The 15605-nt window shown below is 42.7% G+C and overlaps 2 protein-coding genes across 4 annotated transcripts in view; one reads left to right on the top strand and one right to left on the bottom strand.

Moving 5' to 3' along the window:
• The window catches only part of cux1b (cut-like homeobox 1b), a 65260-nt gene extending 60296 nt beyond the window's left edge, over positions 1-4964 (bottom strand). For 2 of the 3 annotated variants that reach the window (XM_030108125.1, XM_030108123.1), the window contains exon 1: positions 4809-4963. In XM_030108125.1, the coding sequence (XP_029963985.1) occupies positions 4809-4871 (63 nt within the window). In that variant the 5' untranslated portion in view covers positions 4872-4963. Of the gene's footprint in view, positions 1-4808 lie in introns of all 3 variants that reach the window. The other variant, XM_030108124.1, reaches the window with a different exon arrangement.
• Positions 4965-13924: 8960 nt separating this feature from the next.
• LOC115401236 (alpha-(1,3)-fucosyltransferase 4-like) lies at positions 13925-15261 on the top strand. Its single transcript, XM_030109470.1, has one exon. The coding sequence runs from the start codon at positions 14126-14128 to the stop codon at positions 15227-15229; it is 1104 nt and encodes a 367-aa protein (XP_029965330.1). The 5' UTR covers positions 13925-14125; the 3' UTR covers positions 15230-15261.
• The last annotated feature ends 344 nt before the right edge of the window (positions 15262-15605 follow it).

Raw genomic sequence — 15605 nt, 5'->3', positions numbered from 1 at the left:
TCTGTCACGAGATACGCTGAAACTCTATGATGCTGAGGGTGAAAGAGACTCCAAGTGGGTCTGTAAGCAATGCCTGCCACTTGAAAACAGGTCTCTGGAAAGTGTGCCCCCCCCCCCCCAGTATTCCTGTTACTGGTGGAAGTTTTGCTCACGCGTGTTAAAGTATATACAACATTAAACACGAAAAAATATCAGGGAAAAAGATCGAGTGTTTGGGGCCATTTCAAGTTGCGAGACACTTCATTATTGATGCATAATAAACTGCATGTATACATTTGCCATAACTATAGAGCGGGTATATTGTTCTCAAGAGCAACTTTCATATTTCTGCTGACAAAGGGACAAAGCACACTGCTGCCCTTAAAAGAATGCATGTATTATATCCTCGTAATGACCACCACAACATAAAATATTTTTATCCTGTACTTGTAGGCAACCGCTATATTTCTGAATATCTGATTCCAGCAAAAAAAAAAAAAAAAAAAAACTGGCACAAACATATTGTCTGAATTTTAGCGTGAGTGTGTAGGAGCCAAATTCAGTCAGTGGTTTATAAAATAACATCACAAATTTGATGACCCATATACTAAAAACTGACAGTATAAATTCGGAGGAGGATTTTTTTTTTTTTTTTTTTGCCCAAAGCTCCACATTCTGTCAGGAAAAACGAAAACACACACGATGAAATTCATGTTATAGCGGCCAAATTTGTAGTTTTGAAAATACTGTTTTATATGCAATGTCAAGCAACAGCAATACATTTTTTATATCTTCTGCCTGCCCTCGAATTTGACCACACTACCCCCTTAATATTATCTTTCCATTTATCAATGAAAACAAAAGGATTTAAATCAAAATCCAATTAAGTGTTAGGATTTTTTTTCCCTCAATTAGAAATTCTAGTGTTTAGAAAGACAGGCCCAAAGTCTTTTTTTTTTTTTTTAATGGAAAATATATTAAAAGTAATTACACAATGGTTGAGATAAATGTTTTCATGTCCATCCTCCTGGAAAAAACCTGAATTAAGAGCTGCTGAATCCATCTGTTTTGGAAGTCCTATTTTTAGACTGCTGTTAAGTGCTTTGTATCTTTTGCTCGAACATCAGAGGACACTGGTCCAAATTTCTTTAACCGTGCCAAAGAACAATTTGTGTCATTGAAGATTCAGATTCTGGCTCTCGTGTAGACACGGCACACTGTATTTACTCTGTGTATTAAATCGGATATCTAAAGTAGGCGCTCCTAAAATTAGGGGAGGGTGAAGAAACAGAGCCAGAGAGTGACGTGCACTTAATCGCTGAGGAGTTGGGGAGTACGGGCCTCTGCCGAGAATTAGCTGCTGATAAGGTATATGAAGAGCGGTTCTTCAGGTTTCTGAGAGGTGCACGTCGGCTGCTGCGTGGGGTGAAGCCACCGTCCGGTTACACTCGAAGGTTTTGGAGAGTAGGAAGCGCCGACTCAATCAAACTAGACTGAGGACAGACCAAAGACCTGACATGCACTCGTCCCTCTCTCTGACTCATGCTTAGTCGCTCACCACCCACCAACACAGTGAAACCTCAGTCCCAATGCCAGGTTTTGTCACTGGGCAGAGAAGCGGTTGGCTACAGTAAAAGCATGACGTTATGCCCCTTCCTCTATGCTCCCCCAGCCTGTGCAGCAACAGAGGGGTAAAAATATCCTAGCAGTGAGTTCAGACAACCAGCTCATAAATTAACACTAAAACTCCTGCAGACAACAGCGAGCCAGTCGCTGAGAGATTTAAACCACTCAGGTTGCCACTGACCACAGCTCTGGGATCAACTTACAAAACCCTTTTCCTAAATTTACCCATTAGGGGGTGGTGAATAAGAACAGGCTCTAGATCAGTTTTCATTTAAGTCACTATTTAGCTGTCCGCTAACATAGTGAACTATTTTTCAAAATGGCTCTAGGGTGGGTTGTTCCAGGAAATGTTATGAGGTGAGATGTAGTGCTATTAAGGCCTTAATTGTGACTTGCGTTTAACAGAATGGTCTGTTCTTAATTTTCCGAGCTTGTACAGAAAATACAGAGTGTAGGTTTAGGCCCAGCTATGCACTCATATCTTATTAAGGCTCGCCTGTAATGAAGCGCAATCTCTCATCGCTCTCAAGCAGAAACGCAATGTTCCAGCAAACTGCTTGGCTGGGTCAAAAAAAAAAAAAAAAAAGGAAAAAAGAAAAAACAACAGGAGAGAAGAGTGATGATCCCCTCTAAAGAAACTCAACTCTGTAATGGACGGACAGGGATTACAGACGTTAAAACCTCCTCCATCTGTAATTCACTGTCACCCTGCCATCATCTCTGAATCACTGATCCACTTTGCAAGTGTGCAAGACCTTGCTAAAAGCATCACTGTTGCACCCATTTGTGTTTGTAGTGGAGAGGGGGAGAGGAAAAAAAGAGAGGAAAAAAGCATGCAGAGAAGACAAGTTAACAGCTCGCTGTGCTGTTTCAAAGCACTCTCTGTCCTGTAACAACCACCTAGCTAGTTTCTCACACAAGGAATGGGACACGCTGATCAAATAGGATTTTAATGAACATCAGCAGTTGGAGCCTGAGGAATAGACGCTATGATGGCTTAAAGCTACTGACATCTAGGTTGGGTTGGATTTTCATCATCAAACGGAACGAAAAAAAGAGAAAGAGAGAGAAAACATTCCTTTGCGGGAGCTTCTCACACAGACAAAACAGACTGTGTACAGTGCACATTGTCCGTCCGATCACCTGGAGGAAGCAAATGAGAAAGCAATCGGCTGACAAGGCCATGTGTAGACCATGATCATATCATGCTAACCTCACATTATGCTCAAAAAGTAGATCAGAAAAAGAGTTCTTCTCTGAAGGCTTTCCTCTAGGAGCCTCTCAGTGGGAGGGAGAGTAAATAAGATGTCATCAATAATAGACAGTGAATGTTCTGAGCAATTCTCTACGCGCGCACGTGTACACATACAGACGTACGCACACACACACACAGACACACACACACACACACACACACATACACAGACGCACACACACACATACACACCAGCTCCGACTGATTCCTATCCTGCAGACAGGCCTGCCAACCGCCAGCCTTTTTGCACACGCTCAGATTCACTGTCCTGACTAATCGCTTGTGATAGGGGCCTTTGCCATAATTACCCAGGGCCTTATCACAAACTTATGCGATGCATTTTTCATGTCCTGGCTGCTGGCGGTGCCTTCACTGTCCGCGCTGGCAGTCAATATGAAAAAAGACTGATCTCAGACAAATTCTCTCTCTCTCTCTCACACACACACACACACACACACACACACACACCAGTTCAAACAGGGCAAGATAGGTGAAAGCTGGGTGAAGGGCCAGAGAAGAGAGAGGAAAAAAATATAAAAGGAAGGGAGGGGGGGGAGGAGAGGGGGGAGACAGGAAGGGGGTGGGAGATAGATAGTGAGGAAAGACAAGAGAAAGCAGTCTGATTTTTTTTTTTTTTTTTTTTTTTTTACATAATGCATGAACAAGGGGGCACACGTAGGAGGACCAAACAGGATCAAATAAATAGGAGAAGTGAAGCCTTGATGATGTGGCGTAAGTGCAACACAAAGCCCGCTGGGAAGACTTGTTCACTGTCCTTTTGTCTACCCAGTCATAGGGGCATCATGACCTAAATAAAAGTTTAAATCCCAAGCCCGTGCAATTCACACAATAATGTATGAACAATTGGACTAGTCTACATAATGCAATCTTATGTTAATGACGACGGCAACCGGGGCTCGCTAATATTCATAAATTGTGATTTGAAATTCAGCAATGCATGTGAAATGCCACGGGAAACACACAACAGTGCCATTGTCTGCGTGTCTTGTGATAGGTCAAACACGCTCTAATATACACAGGCTATATTCACACACAGTGAACAGGCCCAATATTTCCTCCTCATCCCCGCTCTCCTGTCCGTGGATATCCTCCGTGCACGCCGTGCACGCAGGCTGGGGCAGATCAGGAGTTCATCACCATCACAAGGTCATGATCTATCACATCTTTTTCTTTTATTTTTCTATTTATTTTTTTTAATTGCACCGTCCCGTCACTTTACTTCCACAAACGTGGCAACGTCTGAAAAACACACACACACGCACTCACTCACACGCACATCTCCCTGAGCGTTTGTGTGATTACCATGAGGAGCAGGCGAAAAATAGCGAGCCGAGTTCATCAAGCGGAATCACGACTTCAATATAAACTACTCCAAAACCGTTAGCCGATAAGGCTGCTAATGTTTCCCTTCAAGCGCAAGTGTTTGCGAAAAGCGCATAAAAGAGGAGAAAAAGCGGCTTGTTGTGTGTCTGTGCTGCCCGTCTCCACGGCTGGTGTCACCACAGCGCCACCGTATAATGAGTCGCACTTATTTTTTCCCCCAAATTATCCAACCTTACAGCGGCTAAAGCGTCGGGCTAACTACGGCTACTCGCTCCGGTAAAAGTTGAAGAACACGCAATAAAGACAGCCAACCGAGCGCTTTCCGGCGGAGCCCGGCCGTTTAGCCTCATATTTCGGCGCATCCCCGCGGCGTCGCCCCGGCTTTGCCCAGTTGCAGTGTCCGATCGATGTTGAATTGAACAAAGAGGATCAATTTCTGATCAGCGAGAGAGCCACTTTCATCAATGTGAGGAAGAGGTCTTGAATTCTCTTCCGAAACACCTCCGAGGCGGCCGCCCGACAAACCCCGAACCCGGCCCGGCGGAGGAGACGAGGCGGCCGCGGCGGAGGCGCCGCAGACGGTAGGAGCGGAGGTGGAACTGACCTGTAGTTGTTGTAAGTCAAAGCGCTTCCAATATTGAAACATCGATCCTGCATTGGCCGCCATCTTGAGACATATTGAGACAGGAATGAGATGCTGATAGAGAGCGCGGGGGTTGGAGTTCAGTGGAGAGGAGCGGGCGGCTGGAAGACCCGGACCGGAGCCAGGCCGCGGCGCGCGCCCGACAGCAGCGGCCGCGCGGACCGGGATCGCCGCGCGCTGCTGTCACCTTAATAACGCCATTATAATTGCTTAAATAGCGTTTTGTCAACACTCGGATATTACAGGTAAACAACCGAACTGGCGTTAAATCACTCTGAATTTTAAAATGCATGAAGAAGAGGGTTCAGTCTGACCCCATCCCCCTCCTCCTCCTCTTCTTCCTCCTCATGTTTCTGTTATTTTTTTAATTTGTTTCATGAAGACCAAAGATCATGCAAAAAATAATGTCATGAGGCTACTTGGAAGCCAAAAGACTAACAAAAAAAAAAAAAAAAATGATAGTGGGCTCTTTAAAACTCAGAGTCTCCTCTGAGCTCTCTGATGGAGAAAAATACATCCATTACTATTAGTATTGTTTTTCACAAATGCCATTAATCTCAAGCAATATTCTGTTCATCAAGTTATGATCCAACAATATAAAATGTGATGGTGGAGCAGTGGTTAGTGCTCCCACCTCACAGCAGGTATATCATGGGTTCAAACACTTGTCTGGAGTTTGCATGTTCTCCCTGTGTGTGTGTGTGTGTGTGTGTGGTTATCATGACCTTCCCTTGCCCACAGTGAACTGATCCTGTATTATCCCACGCATGATTAAACAGTAGAGAACGTGGATGTGAGTAATATTCTGTGATTCAACATATGATCCAACAGTTAAAAAATGCGAATATATCATGTGTTAAAAATTGTCAATTAAAAAGTGGAATAAACTCCCAACAAGTTAAAAAAAAAAACCTGCACGTCTCTCCTTATTTTTTTTTTAGTTCTTTTTAGTTTTTTCCTGCATTTCATTTTTTTTATTGATTAAGAAATGAGAGCTTTATTAATATATGAGCTGAATTATTCTACTCATGCCCTGAAGTTCAACTTTAAGCTATGAATTTAACACCAAATTTCCCTATTTATAATGATTTAACCAGGGAGTTTACATATTTTTTGTGATTTCTGGTGCACAAATAAACCTTGGGCCTTTGAGAGCCGGTAAAAGATGGAGTGGATCCAAACTGGCTCCAGGTGTCTTCAGCCTTTATTTTTCTTTAATTACACTGAACTGTTGCATAACCACTGTTTCCTCTGAGCACATCATGTGGCCATCACTATTTAAAGCTCTAGCATGTATGCTGCTTTATTTTTTTGTTTTTAATTTTTTTGCAACGTGAGAAAAACTGGTTTGTTTCCTGGATGCAGTCGTCATTCTACTCTAGTTGTGGGTAGTTCATCTGAATAAGGCAAACAGTATGTTTGAATTCACTTTCTGTTCATAAAGTCACAAACCAGTTTTTAGTTTTGAGGCATTGTTTAGGTATTCTTTCGCAGCACCGCCACAGCGAGCAGCCCAGTGGTCAGAGTGTCAATGTGCATACATCTCCTTTGTTGAAGTGACCTTGAGCAATGCGCTGAACCCTGGCTGTTCCTGAGGCGTCACTCCTGCTGACCATGTCCTCTGACCCTCTCAGTGTGTGGACGTGCCTCAGAGGGATATGCAAAGAATTTCTAATTACACTGTATGTACCGTGTGCCCTGAATTCCTGCTTCAAACTGCACAGCTTCAATCACCTTAAAACGCATCGCCCGCCACAGATTCCGCCTCGGATTGCTCGACACACCAAACCAGAGCCAAGCTGCTCAGGTTTATCAGGTTGACAAATCTGCCATACACATTGTTTTCATTTTAGCACTATGTGGCTTCCCACATGTGACTTGTTGAGTGTTCTGAGAAGCCAGGCTGTGGAAAACTCCACGCCTGCATTGACGTGTTCTTCTTCTTTTTTTTTTTTTTAATGTCTCGAACATTCAGACTTTTTAGATGAAATGGTTTACCGCTCATTATTCCTTTCAATCGTTATAATTTCTTCACAACCATTCCACTTTAATAGTAGTCACCAAAAATAGGCCGAAGGAGAATTTGCCATAAATAATAACACCTCTAAAAGTACATTTGTGTGGGCACAAAAGTGGGAACTTTTGTGCTTGGAATTAGCTGAACTCTCTGGCCATTATTTGATTTGAACCTGTCTTTGTCTCATACATCATATCATGTTACATAGTATAAGTAAAGTATCCTGAGATGTTGGCCACGTTTGGTTAAACAGTATGTTGCATGTGAATGGATGAAGGCGGTGTATAATCCTCTCATTCCTTTCTCTTTGTTCACCAGTGTTCCTTGACCTGGCCTCCCTGACTTGTGATGCTACCTATCATTAAGCCAAACCTGAAATACAGGTCTGACATAATCTGCATAAGCTCAATAGCCCTGCAATGTGTCCATTATGCTGCATGTGTGCAGTTATCTCTGCCCATCGCACAAAGGAAAGCCTGTCAAAAGAACTTGATACTTTTTATTCCAGCATGACTTGTGAAACAGAAACGACGTTCAACAATATTTGCTCTAAACAAAAGCAGTGTAAATGATTTTATGATATGCATTTGTACAAAGTCCCCAAAGGGACATGCAAAAAAAAAAAAAGTGTGATGCCTTATGTTGAACTTTGAATGGAATTAGAATTTAAGCTCTACTGATAATTATTGACATGTACAGCTTAGAGATGAAGTAAATGAATAACTTCGGTCTTGTAAAGGTGTTTGAGAGCACTGTGACAACAGGAATGATTTCTTTGCATTTATTCTCTAAGTTTATGAACTTTACTGGAAAAGTCAACACCTTCGCTTCATGTTTTCATAATACTGAGAAAGAAAGAAGTTTACAAGTTTCCCACTTTGTTAAAATGTAGCAGTTGCAAGATCATTTTTACCCATCAATGTATCCTGTGGAGGTTTGAGAGATACATTTACTTCCTTTAGTCAAAATATTAATCAGTTCATCAAAACCCATTTTTCTGAGAACTGATTATGTCAAGTATGATTTAGTGCAAAATCACAAGTGTAACAGTTACAAAAGTTACAGACTATGAGATATTCTGTTGCGACAAATATTCTCACATAATCTCCGGAACATCCAAACGTTGGTTGTTAAACCAAAGATTTCACATCTCCAGCGTGAGAGATGGGGGATGTGGGAGGGCCGTGAGAGGGGGCTCATCCTCCCACACCTTGAAAACCTGTCAGTCCCAATCTTTTGTGTTTTTGCAACTCTGGACCGCCAGATTTGCATTAATCTTTGTCATGAGTTGTTTATGCACTGCGCCCTGGTTTGATACCCTATCTATCTCATGCAACTGTTTGTTGACTTGTCTTAGTGACAGTCACACCCTGCAAATGTTCACATGAGGAGTTGGTTTTCTATTTTATAATGAATGTCAGTCTAGTGTACAGACATTGCCCTGTGCTGAAATGTGCACTGACCACACTTTCCAGTTCCACCTACTGATGTTTTCAAGATTTCACGATTTAAACACACACACCAGTTAAGACACACATTCTCCTGAAACAATAAGCTCAGCAGGCTTGGTGACTGAACCTCCAGTTAATACAACCCAACAATCAACCACATCTAAAAAAAATCGCTCCACCATTTCCCTCTTGTCTTCTTCAGAATTCACTGGACCTGCAGAGTGTTTTTGTACAGAATGTAACTGGGTCATGCAGTAAACACATGTGGAGGCAACTGAAATTTCAATTTTTCCTTATGGATTTATTTTGTGTATTTTATTTGTCATCCATTTGTGAAGACTGATAATGCTGTTGCTGAGATCAGGCCCCCGTCAGGCATGAAGAAAACTTACATGTGATGTCGTGCTGTAAATTTACAAGTAGCCAAAGATCCTTTTGATCATCTATGCAAGAGTAAACCCTAGAAATAAAGTGCCGCAAAAAAAAAAAAAACAAGCCCATAAATAATCTTATAATGAACAATTGCACATGAAATGAACTTGTATCTCATCTCAGACACATAAAAACACCTTTTCTTTAGGGAAACAATCAAACCTGCTTTTCCATTGCTAACAGTGCACTCTAAGATCTTAACTTTCATTCTAATTCTGCTTCACAGAATCTCCATTTGAGTTGTTGCTTGTTCTCATGCAAAACCATATCCTTTTCAGCAATAATTTGATCTGATGAATGTGGAAAAAAAAAAATCCCAAAGTGTGCACTAAAGGTCTTACAAGGCATGTACAGCCAGATAATTTGTACTGCCAGACTCTCCTCTCATCCCCTCTGCATTTTAACACGCAGCATCTCCACGAGGATTTGACTGAGGCTTCACTAGACTCTGGATTACTTTGAAGCAGCAGGGGGCACACAGTGTAAGTCGGAACAAGTAACAGTCCAAGTTATCAATCTGCCTACAAATTATCATGTTCCAGCTACAGAGGTTCATGCATGTTTGCAATGAATGAGTTGAGAGCGGTTTTTCTTTTCCTAACTTGCCTTTTTATTACACACTGTGGTAAAATTAGAGAGGAGGAATCAAACAGCATAAATTGTTCATGACAAGAGCAGCAGAAGAAAACATGTTGGGGCCCAGAAATGCAGCCTCTAAAAAGCAAAGCCTCATCAGTTCTCTTACATTTAGTTAAAGTTTAAATATAGAAAAACAAACGCACATTCTTTGTGTCATTGCCATTATGCTGCTGGATCTTATACTGCGACAGAGCTGCGGGGTATGAAATAAAACAGCCTTTCTGTCCTTTAGCTTTCCCACTTTTCTCTGTTTGTGTCCCTTTTTCCTCCTGCTCATTGACTCTGCCTGTAAGGTGCTTTTAGCGGGCCTTGTGTGGCCGGGTTAGAGATGGATGTGTGGCCCTTGGGAGCCGCAGGCAGAGTGCAACACTGATCATGTCAGACAGGCTGGGGAGGCTGCATAAGATCATCATCACCCAGCAGTGGAGTGAATCGCCGCAGTGGCACTTTCACACAACCTCTGACCTCCGGGATAACCTCAGAGGTCATGATCAAGGTCAGGGGTCAGACTGGGCCTCAGTGATCAGGCCCATCACAAGCCCCGCCTTACCCTTCCTCATGTGTGGGTGTGCTTTCTTTTTTAAGTTTCAAACTCTCTTTCCCCCTTAATTTCTCTCTCTCTCTCTTTCCTTCGTCTTCTATCTGTTTCTTTATCGCTCACACTCTCTTTCACCAGCCGGGACCAATTGAGACATCCCATCCCCTGGGATCGCAGAAAGGAAAGCAAGAGAAAATCAATAGGAAAGATGAGTGAAGACCTGGAGGTCCCATCAAAAACTGAATGCTCTGCTCTGTACTGGTATGATTCACAAAGCCACAAAATACACACACACACACACACGCACGCACACACACACACACACACACACACACTGGTGTTACAGGAAGGCAGCAGTAAACATATCTCTGTAAAACGTGCCGGAACTATTGGAAAATCTGCAAAAATGGTTTCCAAGGTCAACATGAAATATATCTTGTTGTACTGTGTTCGCATGATGTTAGTTTCAGCTGTGATGCTCATACCGAGGAGGGAGCAACACTGATGCCTCCACGGAGAATCAAGGCCTGCAACAGCAAGCGACCGTACGCGGTGGCACATTAGCATGTCACCCACATGGAGATGAGAGAATTAATGACATGAGCACAGCACTGAAAATGATCTCTGGAAAAAAAAATCTCACAAGAAATAAAAAGGACATAACCAGGTGAATAATATTTCATATATGGACAAATAAGTCATTGTTTGATTTAAAAAGAACACTTGAAGTTTGTACGGATATTACATTGCTTTAATTGAAATCAGTTACAAATGAAGGTATAATTTAACTCTGTCAAGAAGTATATCTTTCATTGTTGTTGGTTACCTTGCTAGTTGGATCATTACCAGGATAACTTAAGCTACAAGGATGGATTCCGATTGGCAGGTTAATACATAATGAGTCAAGGAGAAGCATTTTAATTTCTGGATCATGTTCTTGCCTTGAGGAGGTATGCAGTCTCCGTGTCTTTTATTCCTCCTATAAAATCATAGAGTATTATTATATTAGATATAAAGAAACTGCTGTTTTTATTAAGAAAAAAACACTCAAAGTTCTTCTTACTTTTTCAATGTAATTAGTCACATTGTCAAAATCAGGTATTGGTATAGATTTGCTCAAATTAAATATGTAGGTTCAATAGAATAACATACATGGTGAACAAATGTGAATATGAGGCAGGAAATTATCTAGGCAAAAGGCAAATCAAAAGGCTTTAACAATTGAGGTTGTGAGCAAACAATCTTGACTTATGAGTTTAAAATAGTACATTGTGCATATGATACTCAAGCATGAGAATCAATTTCTGCTTGAATAAAAACCTCAACATCCAGAAAAAATACAGTAATGTATCTGCGATTTAAAAAGTACGAAGGTTTGAATACTACAAGTCAAATCACAGCCAAGGCTGGTACATGGTCTGCATGTTTTTCTTGGTCAAAAGTCATACTGATTGAGAAACAAAGCTTTATATCTTATCCTGATGTCCTGAGAATGTGTTCATAATGTTGATGCTCAGCTTGTCTACATAACTTATGAGCTTGCCGTTTCTTCAACACCAGATAACCCCAGGCAGGACATTAAATGATCAGCCCAAAATAGAACTGTTCAGATGAAAGGGAGGATAAATAATGCAACAAGAATACAAAACCTCTTATGGGTAGAACCAGTCACACACACGCACATGCACACGGAGACATGCTTTTTTCCCCTCTTGCTTCACGGTGAAGAAAAGTGAATGGATGTAACAGGAAGGAGGAGGACCCAGTGGGGACACACATGCTTCTTGCTTCACCTCCTCCCACTCCTCCTTGTCTGCCTATTTTTTTTTTCCGCTCGGAGTCAGACTTCATGACATACTCCGTGTCCGTGGGGAGGAATAATGTTGTCCCAGCCGCGGCGTGTTTTTCCTGCCCACCAGAGCTCAGACACAACACGCAGCTCAGGACTTCCAACTCATCACTTTTTCATGAGTTCTGATCAGGATGCATCCAGAGCCGCACAGCGGCCCGGACAGCCAATCCTTTAACACGCAAAGTCATGTGTCCCTGTCTTCAAGACTGTGTGTGTGTGTGTGTGTGTGTGTTTTTTTTAATTGTTTTTTGTTTTTCTTCCAGTATTTGTGTAGGTTAGATCACCCTGCTAAACATGTGAGTCATTTATTAGCATTTCCGGTTGCAGGGTGTTGCGGTGCTGGGTCATATCTTATAAATAATACATCGGAGACAAACCTTTTCAAAGCCTCGCTGCTGCATGCCTAATTTCTAGCTGGATATGTTTATTCATTTTCAAATTAAACATGCATGTTTCTAAAGGGGAATAAAATAAGCAGCGACTACAGCAAAGGGATGCTGCTTGTAGAAGCTTTTGAGCTTGTGCAGGGAGACATCTAGTGGTGAAAAGTAGGTACAGCAGTTTATATCAGGACACGCGCATGACTATTCACGAGCTTTCATCAGTCAAAAGAAAACACGTTTTATCTATTAATTTCTTTTTATTGAATCGATCAGCTATTGTTTTATATTTTGGTGTAGCTGTGGGCATGTATAACAGGGAGGAGTGCACCGTGTGGGTATAAATGTGAAACTATAATATTTCTAAACTACTAACCCACTAATTAAATAAGCTTAACTTATCCCTACTCTTCTCAAACATGTCGAATAAGATAATTGTGTTACATGTGTGTATATATATGTATAGGAATGTATACTTATTTTTCATGAAATCTGTTTTTCATACAGTATACATTTAAGTATGTATACAGAGAGGTTGGGTTTATGTTGATGTGCGTGAGATGTGAAACTATATGTATATGTGTGTGCATATATCTGTAAATAGGTATAGATAAACTCAAATTGATATAGATTTTTATCCTTTCGTATGTATTTGTATTAGTAATTTGTATGTTTTTCATGTGTCGAATTAATTCATAACTAATAAAAACACAACCACCTTGTTTGTCTATAAATTCCCCATATAAGAGGAATGACTTTCACTGATTAAACAGCTGAGTTAAACATTGAAATAGGTGTGTTTTCTCATCTTTACTTTTATAAACCACCCCCAACCCAAAGCACATTGACTTGGAGAATGTTGGATACTTTTATCACATAATACAGAAAACACTAAGTGACAACAGGGCAACTGCTGTCACAGAAATCTAATTAGACATTCAGCCAAATGGAAAACAATGTGAAACGTGGTTTTGTTTATTTTCACTCTCATTTGAATGGATTATTTAAGATCAATATACCTTGACAAAATGAATCAAGGTTTATTGTTGTAATTGAGTTGTAATCACTGCGCTGACATGTTGAATCTCCTCCTGCAAACATTTCTCCATCTCACAGTGCAAAACGTTTTTTGTATTTGTTCTTTATTTGTCCATAGAAACTGAAATCAGAGTAGTGTGTGAGAAGAGAAAGAGTCAAATTAGAATAGAACAGAAATATTTCATGAATTCCAGAAGGAAATTCTTTAAAACATAAACCAATTAAGGACACTGCCATACATAATGAGGAAGAAACAGTTAATCATAACACGAATATTGTTTATTGTTTATTTTCAAAGGCAAGCCAATATTTTACCTGAAAAAAAAAAAACTCAAGTTGTCAAATCACTACTTGACACTGCAGCTCTCTGTTGGAAACCCAGGCCTCCATCTCTCCATCAGCAACAAACAACCTCACAAGCCAAATGGAAAAATATAGCTGGTCCTCTGTAGAAACTGCTTCTACCTTTTTTTTTTTCCATCAGTGGGGCACCAAGCCTTGGATGAAGTTGTTTACTCAACCTAAAAGTACCTGGGAGGCCCTCCAACAGTCAACACGCCTCACAAAAACCCCATTCAGTGCTGACTGAAACCGTCGCCAGCCAATGATATGGGCATAGCATACAGGATGTTGTTTTTTTATGATGTGATTACATGGGAGATGACTTGTTACACCGGTTTTGCTCTAATTCCAGGTTATGTTGATCACACGTGAAACTGCATTTCCCTGATCGGAGTTCACACGAGGGACAACTCTGAGCTGCTGTGGACACGCTGCTTTTAAATTTGTGGCTTCGGAGCCATTCTGTAAAAAAGTATTGGGGGGTCAGGCAGGGCACGGGGAGGGCATCTTCTGGAGCTGGAGCTGGACCTGGAGCTGGAGCTGGCTCGGTGCGGCCGCGCGCTGCAGGAGCGCACCTGACAGAACAAACATGCGTTCAGACTTGTTCTACAAGGAAAAACGGGCTCTCAGACGGATCTTCTCTCTGTGTGTGGCTGCGGCCGGTTTCACTCTGGTTCCAGGGGTGTGTCTATTCTTCCTTTCGGACTCCCTCCCCGGTGAACGTTCCGTTCCTTCTTTGGAGGACAGAGTCAGGGAGACGCTGCTCCTGGTATGGGTGCATCCCTTCGGCGTGCGCATGCCGATGCCCGACTGCCGGGAGCGATTTGAGATCAGCGGGTGCGAGATCACCGACGACCAGAACAGGTACGGCCAGGCTGACGCCGTGCTCATCCATCACCGGGAGATCTCCTCCGGCGCCGCTCCGCTGCCTCCGGAGCCGCGGCCACCTGCGCAGAATTGGATCTGGTTGAACCTGGAGTCTCCCTCGCACTCCTCCAGACTGTGGGAATATGAGGGCATTTACAACCTGACGCTCAGCTACCGTCAAGACTCCGATGTCTGCCTGCCGTACGGCTTCCTGATCCCACGCGCGCTCTTGCACGAAGTTCCCCGGAGCCGCTCTGCGTATCCGCTCGGAGGAGGAACCTCCCCCTCGGATCTGCCGCGCCCCCGCCTCGTGGCATGGGTCGTCAGTAACTGGTCGGGCGCGCGCGTCGCCTTCTACAAACTCCTTGCGCAACACGTCCAGGTCGACGTGTTCGGGAGGGCGGGCGAGCCGATCCCTCCGGGCGGCCGTCGCGTGGTGCACCTGATCAGACGGTACCGCTTCTACCTGGCGCTCGAGAACTCTCAGCACACCGACTACATCACAGAGAAGCTTTGGAACGCGGTGCGCGGCGGCGCCATCCCGGTGGTCCTGGGTCCGTCCAGGAAGAACTACGAGCGCTTCCTGCCCCCCGAGGCCTTCATCCACGTTGATGACTTCCCCACAGTGCAGGAGCTGGCCCAGTACCTGCTGAAGGTGAAGGACAGTCCATCTCTGATCCAGATGCACCTCAGCTGGAGGAGAGACTACAGTGTGTACATACCGTCCATGTGGGACGAACACTTCTGCACAGCCTGCAGGGCTGCTCAAAAGAACCACGGCAGGATTAATGTGGTCAACAACCTGTCAAAATGGTTTTATTCGTGACAATCACCTCCAGCAGAGGCACACCTGCTGCTGGCCGGTTACAAAGAACAATAATCACAGAAGAAAACATTTATTAATAATAATGTTTGCAGCTCATTTATCTAATTTGTTTCCTGAACTGAAATAGTGACTGATGTAGTCTGAATTAGCTGGTCTGTCCTAAATAGGGGAGACCGGGGCTAGTTGTCACACGGGTAAGTTGTCACACTGCAATTATCTTCTCCACCAGAGGGCGCAACTAAAAAGTGGAATACTAGTTTTCTTCCTTTGCATGGTCAGGTCACATGGACTGAGTGAGAAGAGGACAACACATTGTAAGTTGAGATGAGCACCAATTAACCATTTTCCACCACCCAAAGTAAAAAATATTAACTCT

This window comes from Salarias fasciatus, chromosome 14, assembly GCF_902148845.1.
Source record: "Salarias fasciatus chromosome 14, fSalaFa1.1, whole genome shotgun sequence".
NCBI classification, from domain to species: Eukaryota; Metazoa; Chordata; class Actinopteri; order Blenniiformes; family Blenniidae; genus Salarias; species Salarias fasciatus.
Note: the sequence above shows the minus strand (reverse complement) of the source record. Positions and strands in the feature narration are given on the sequence as shown.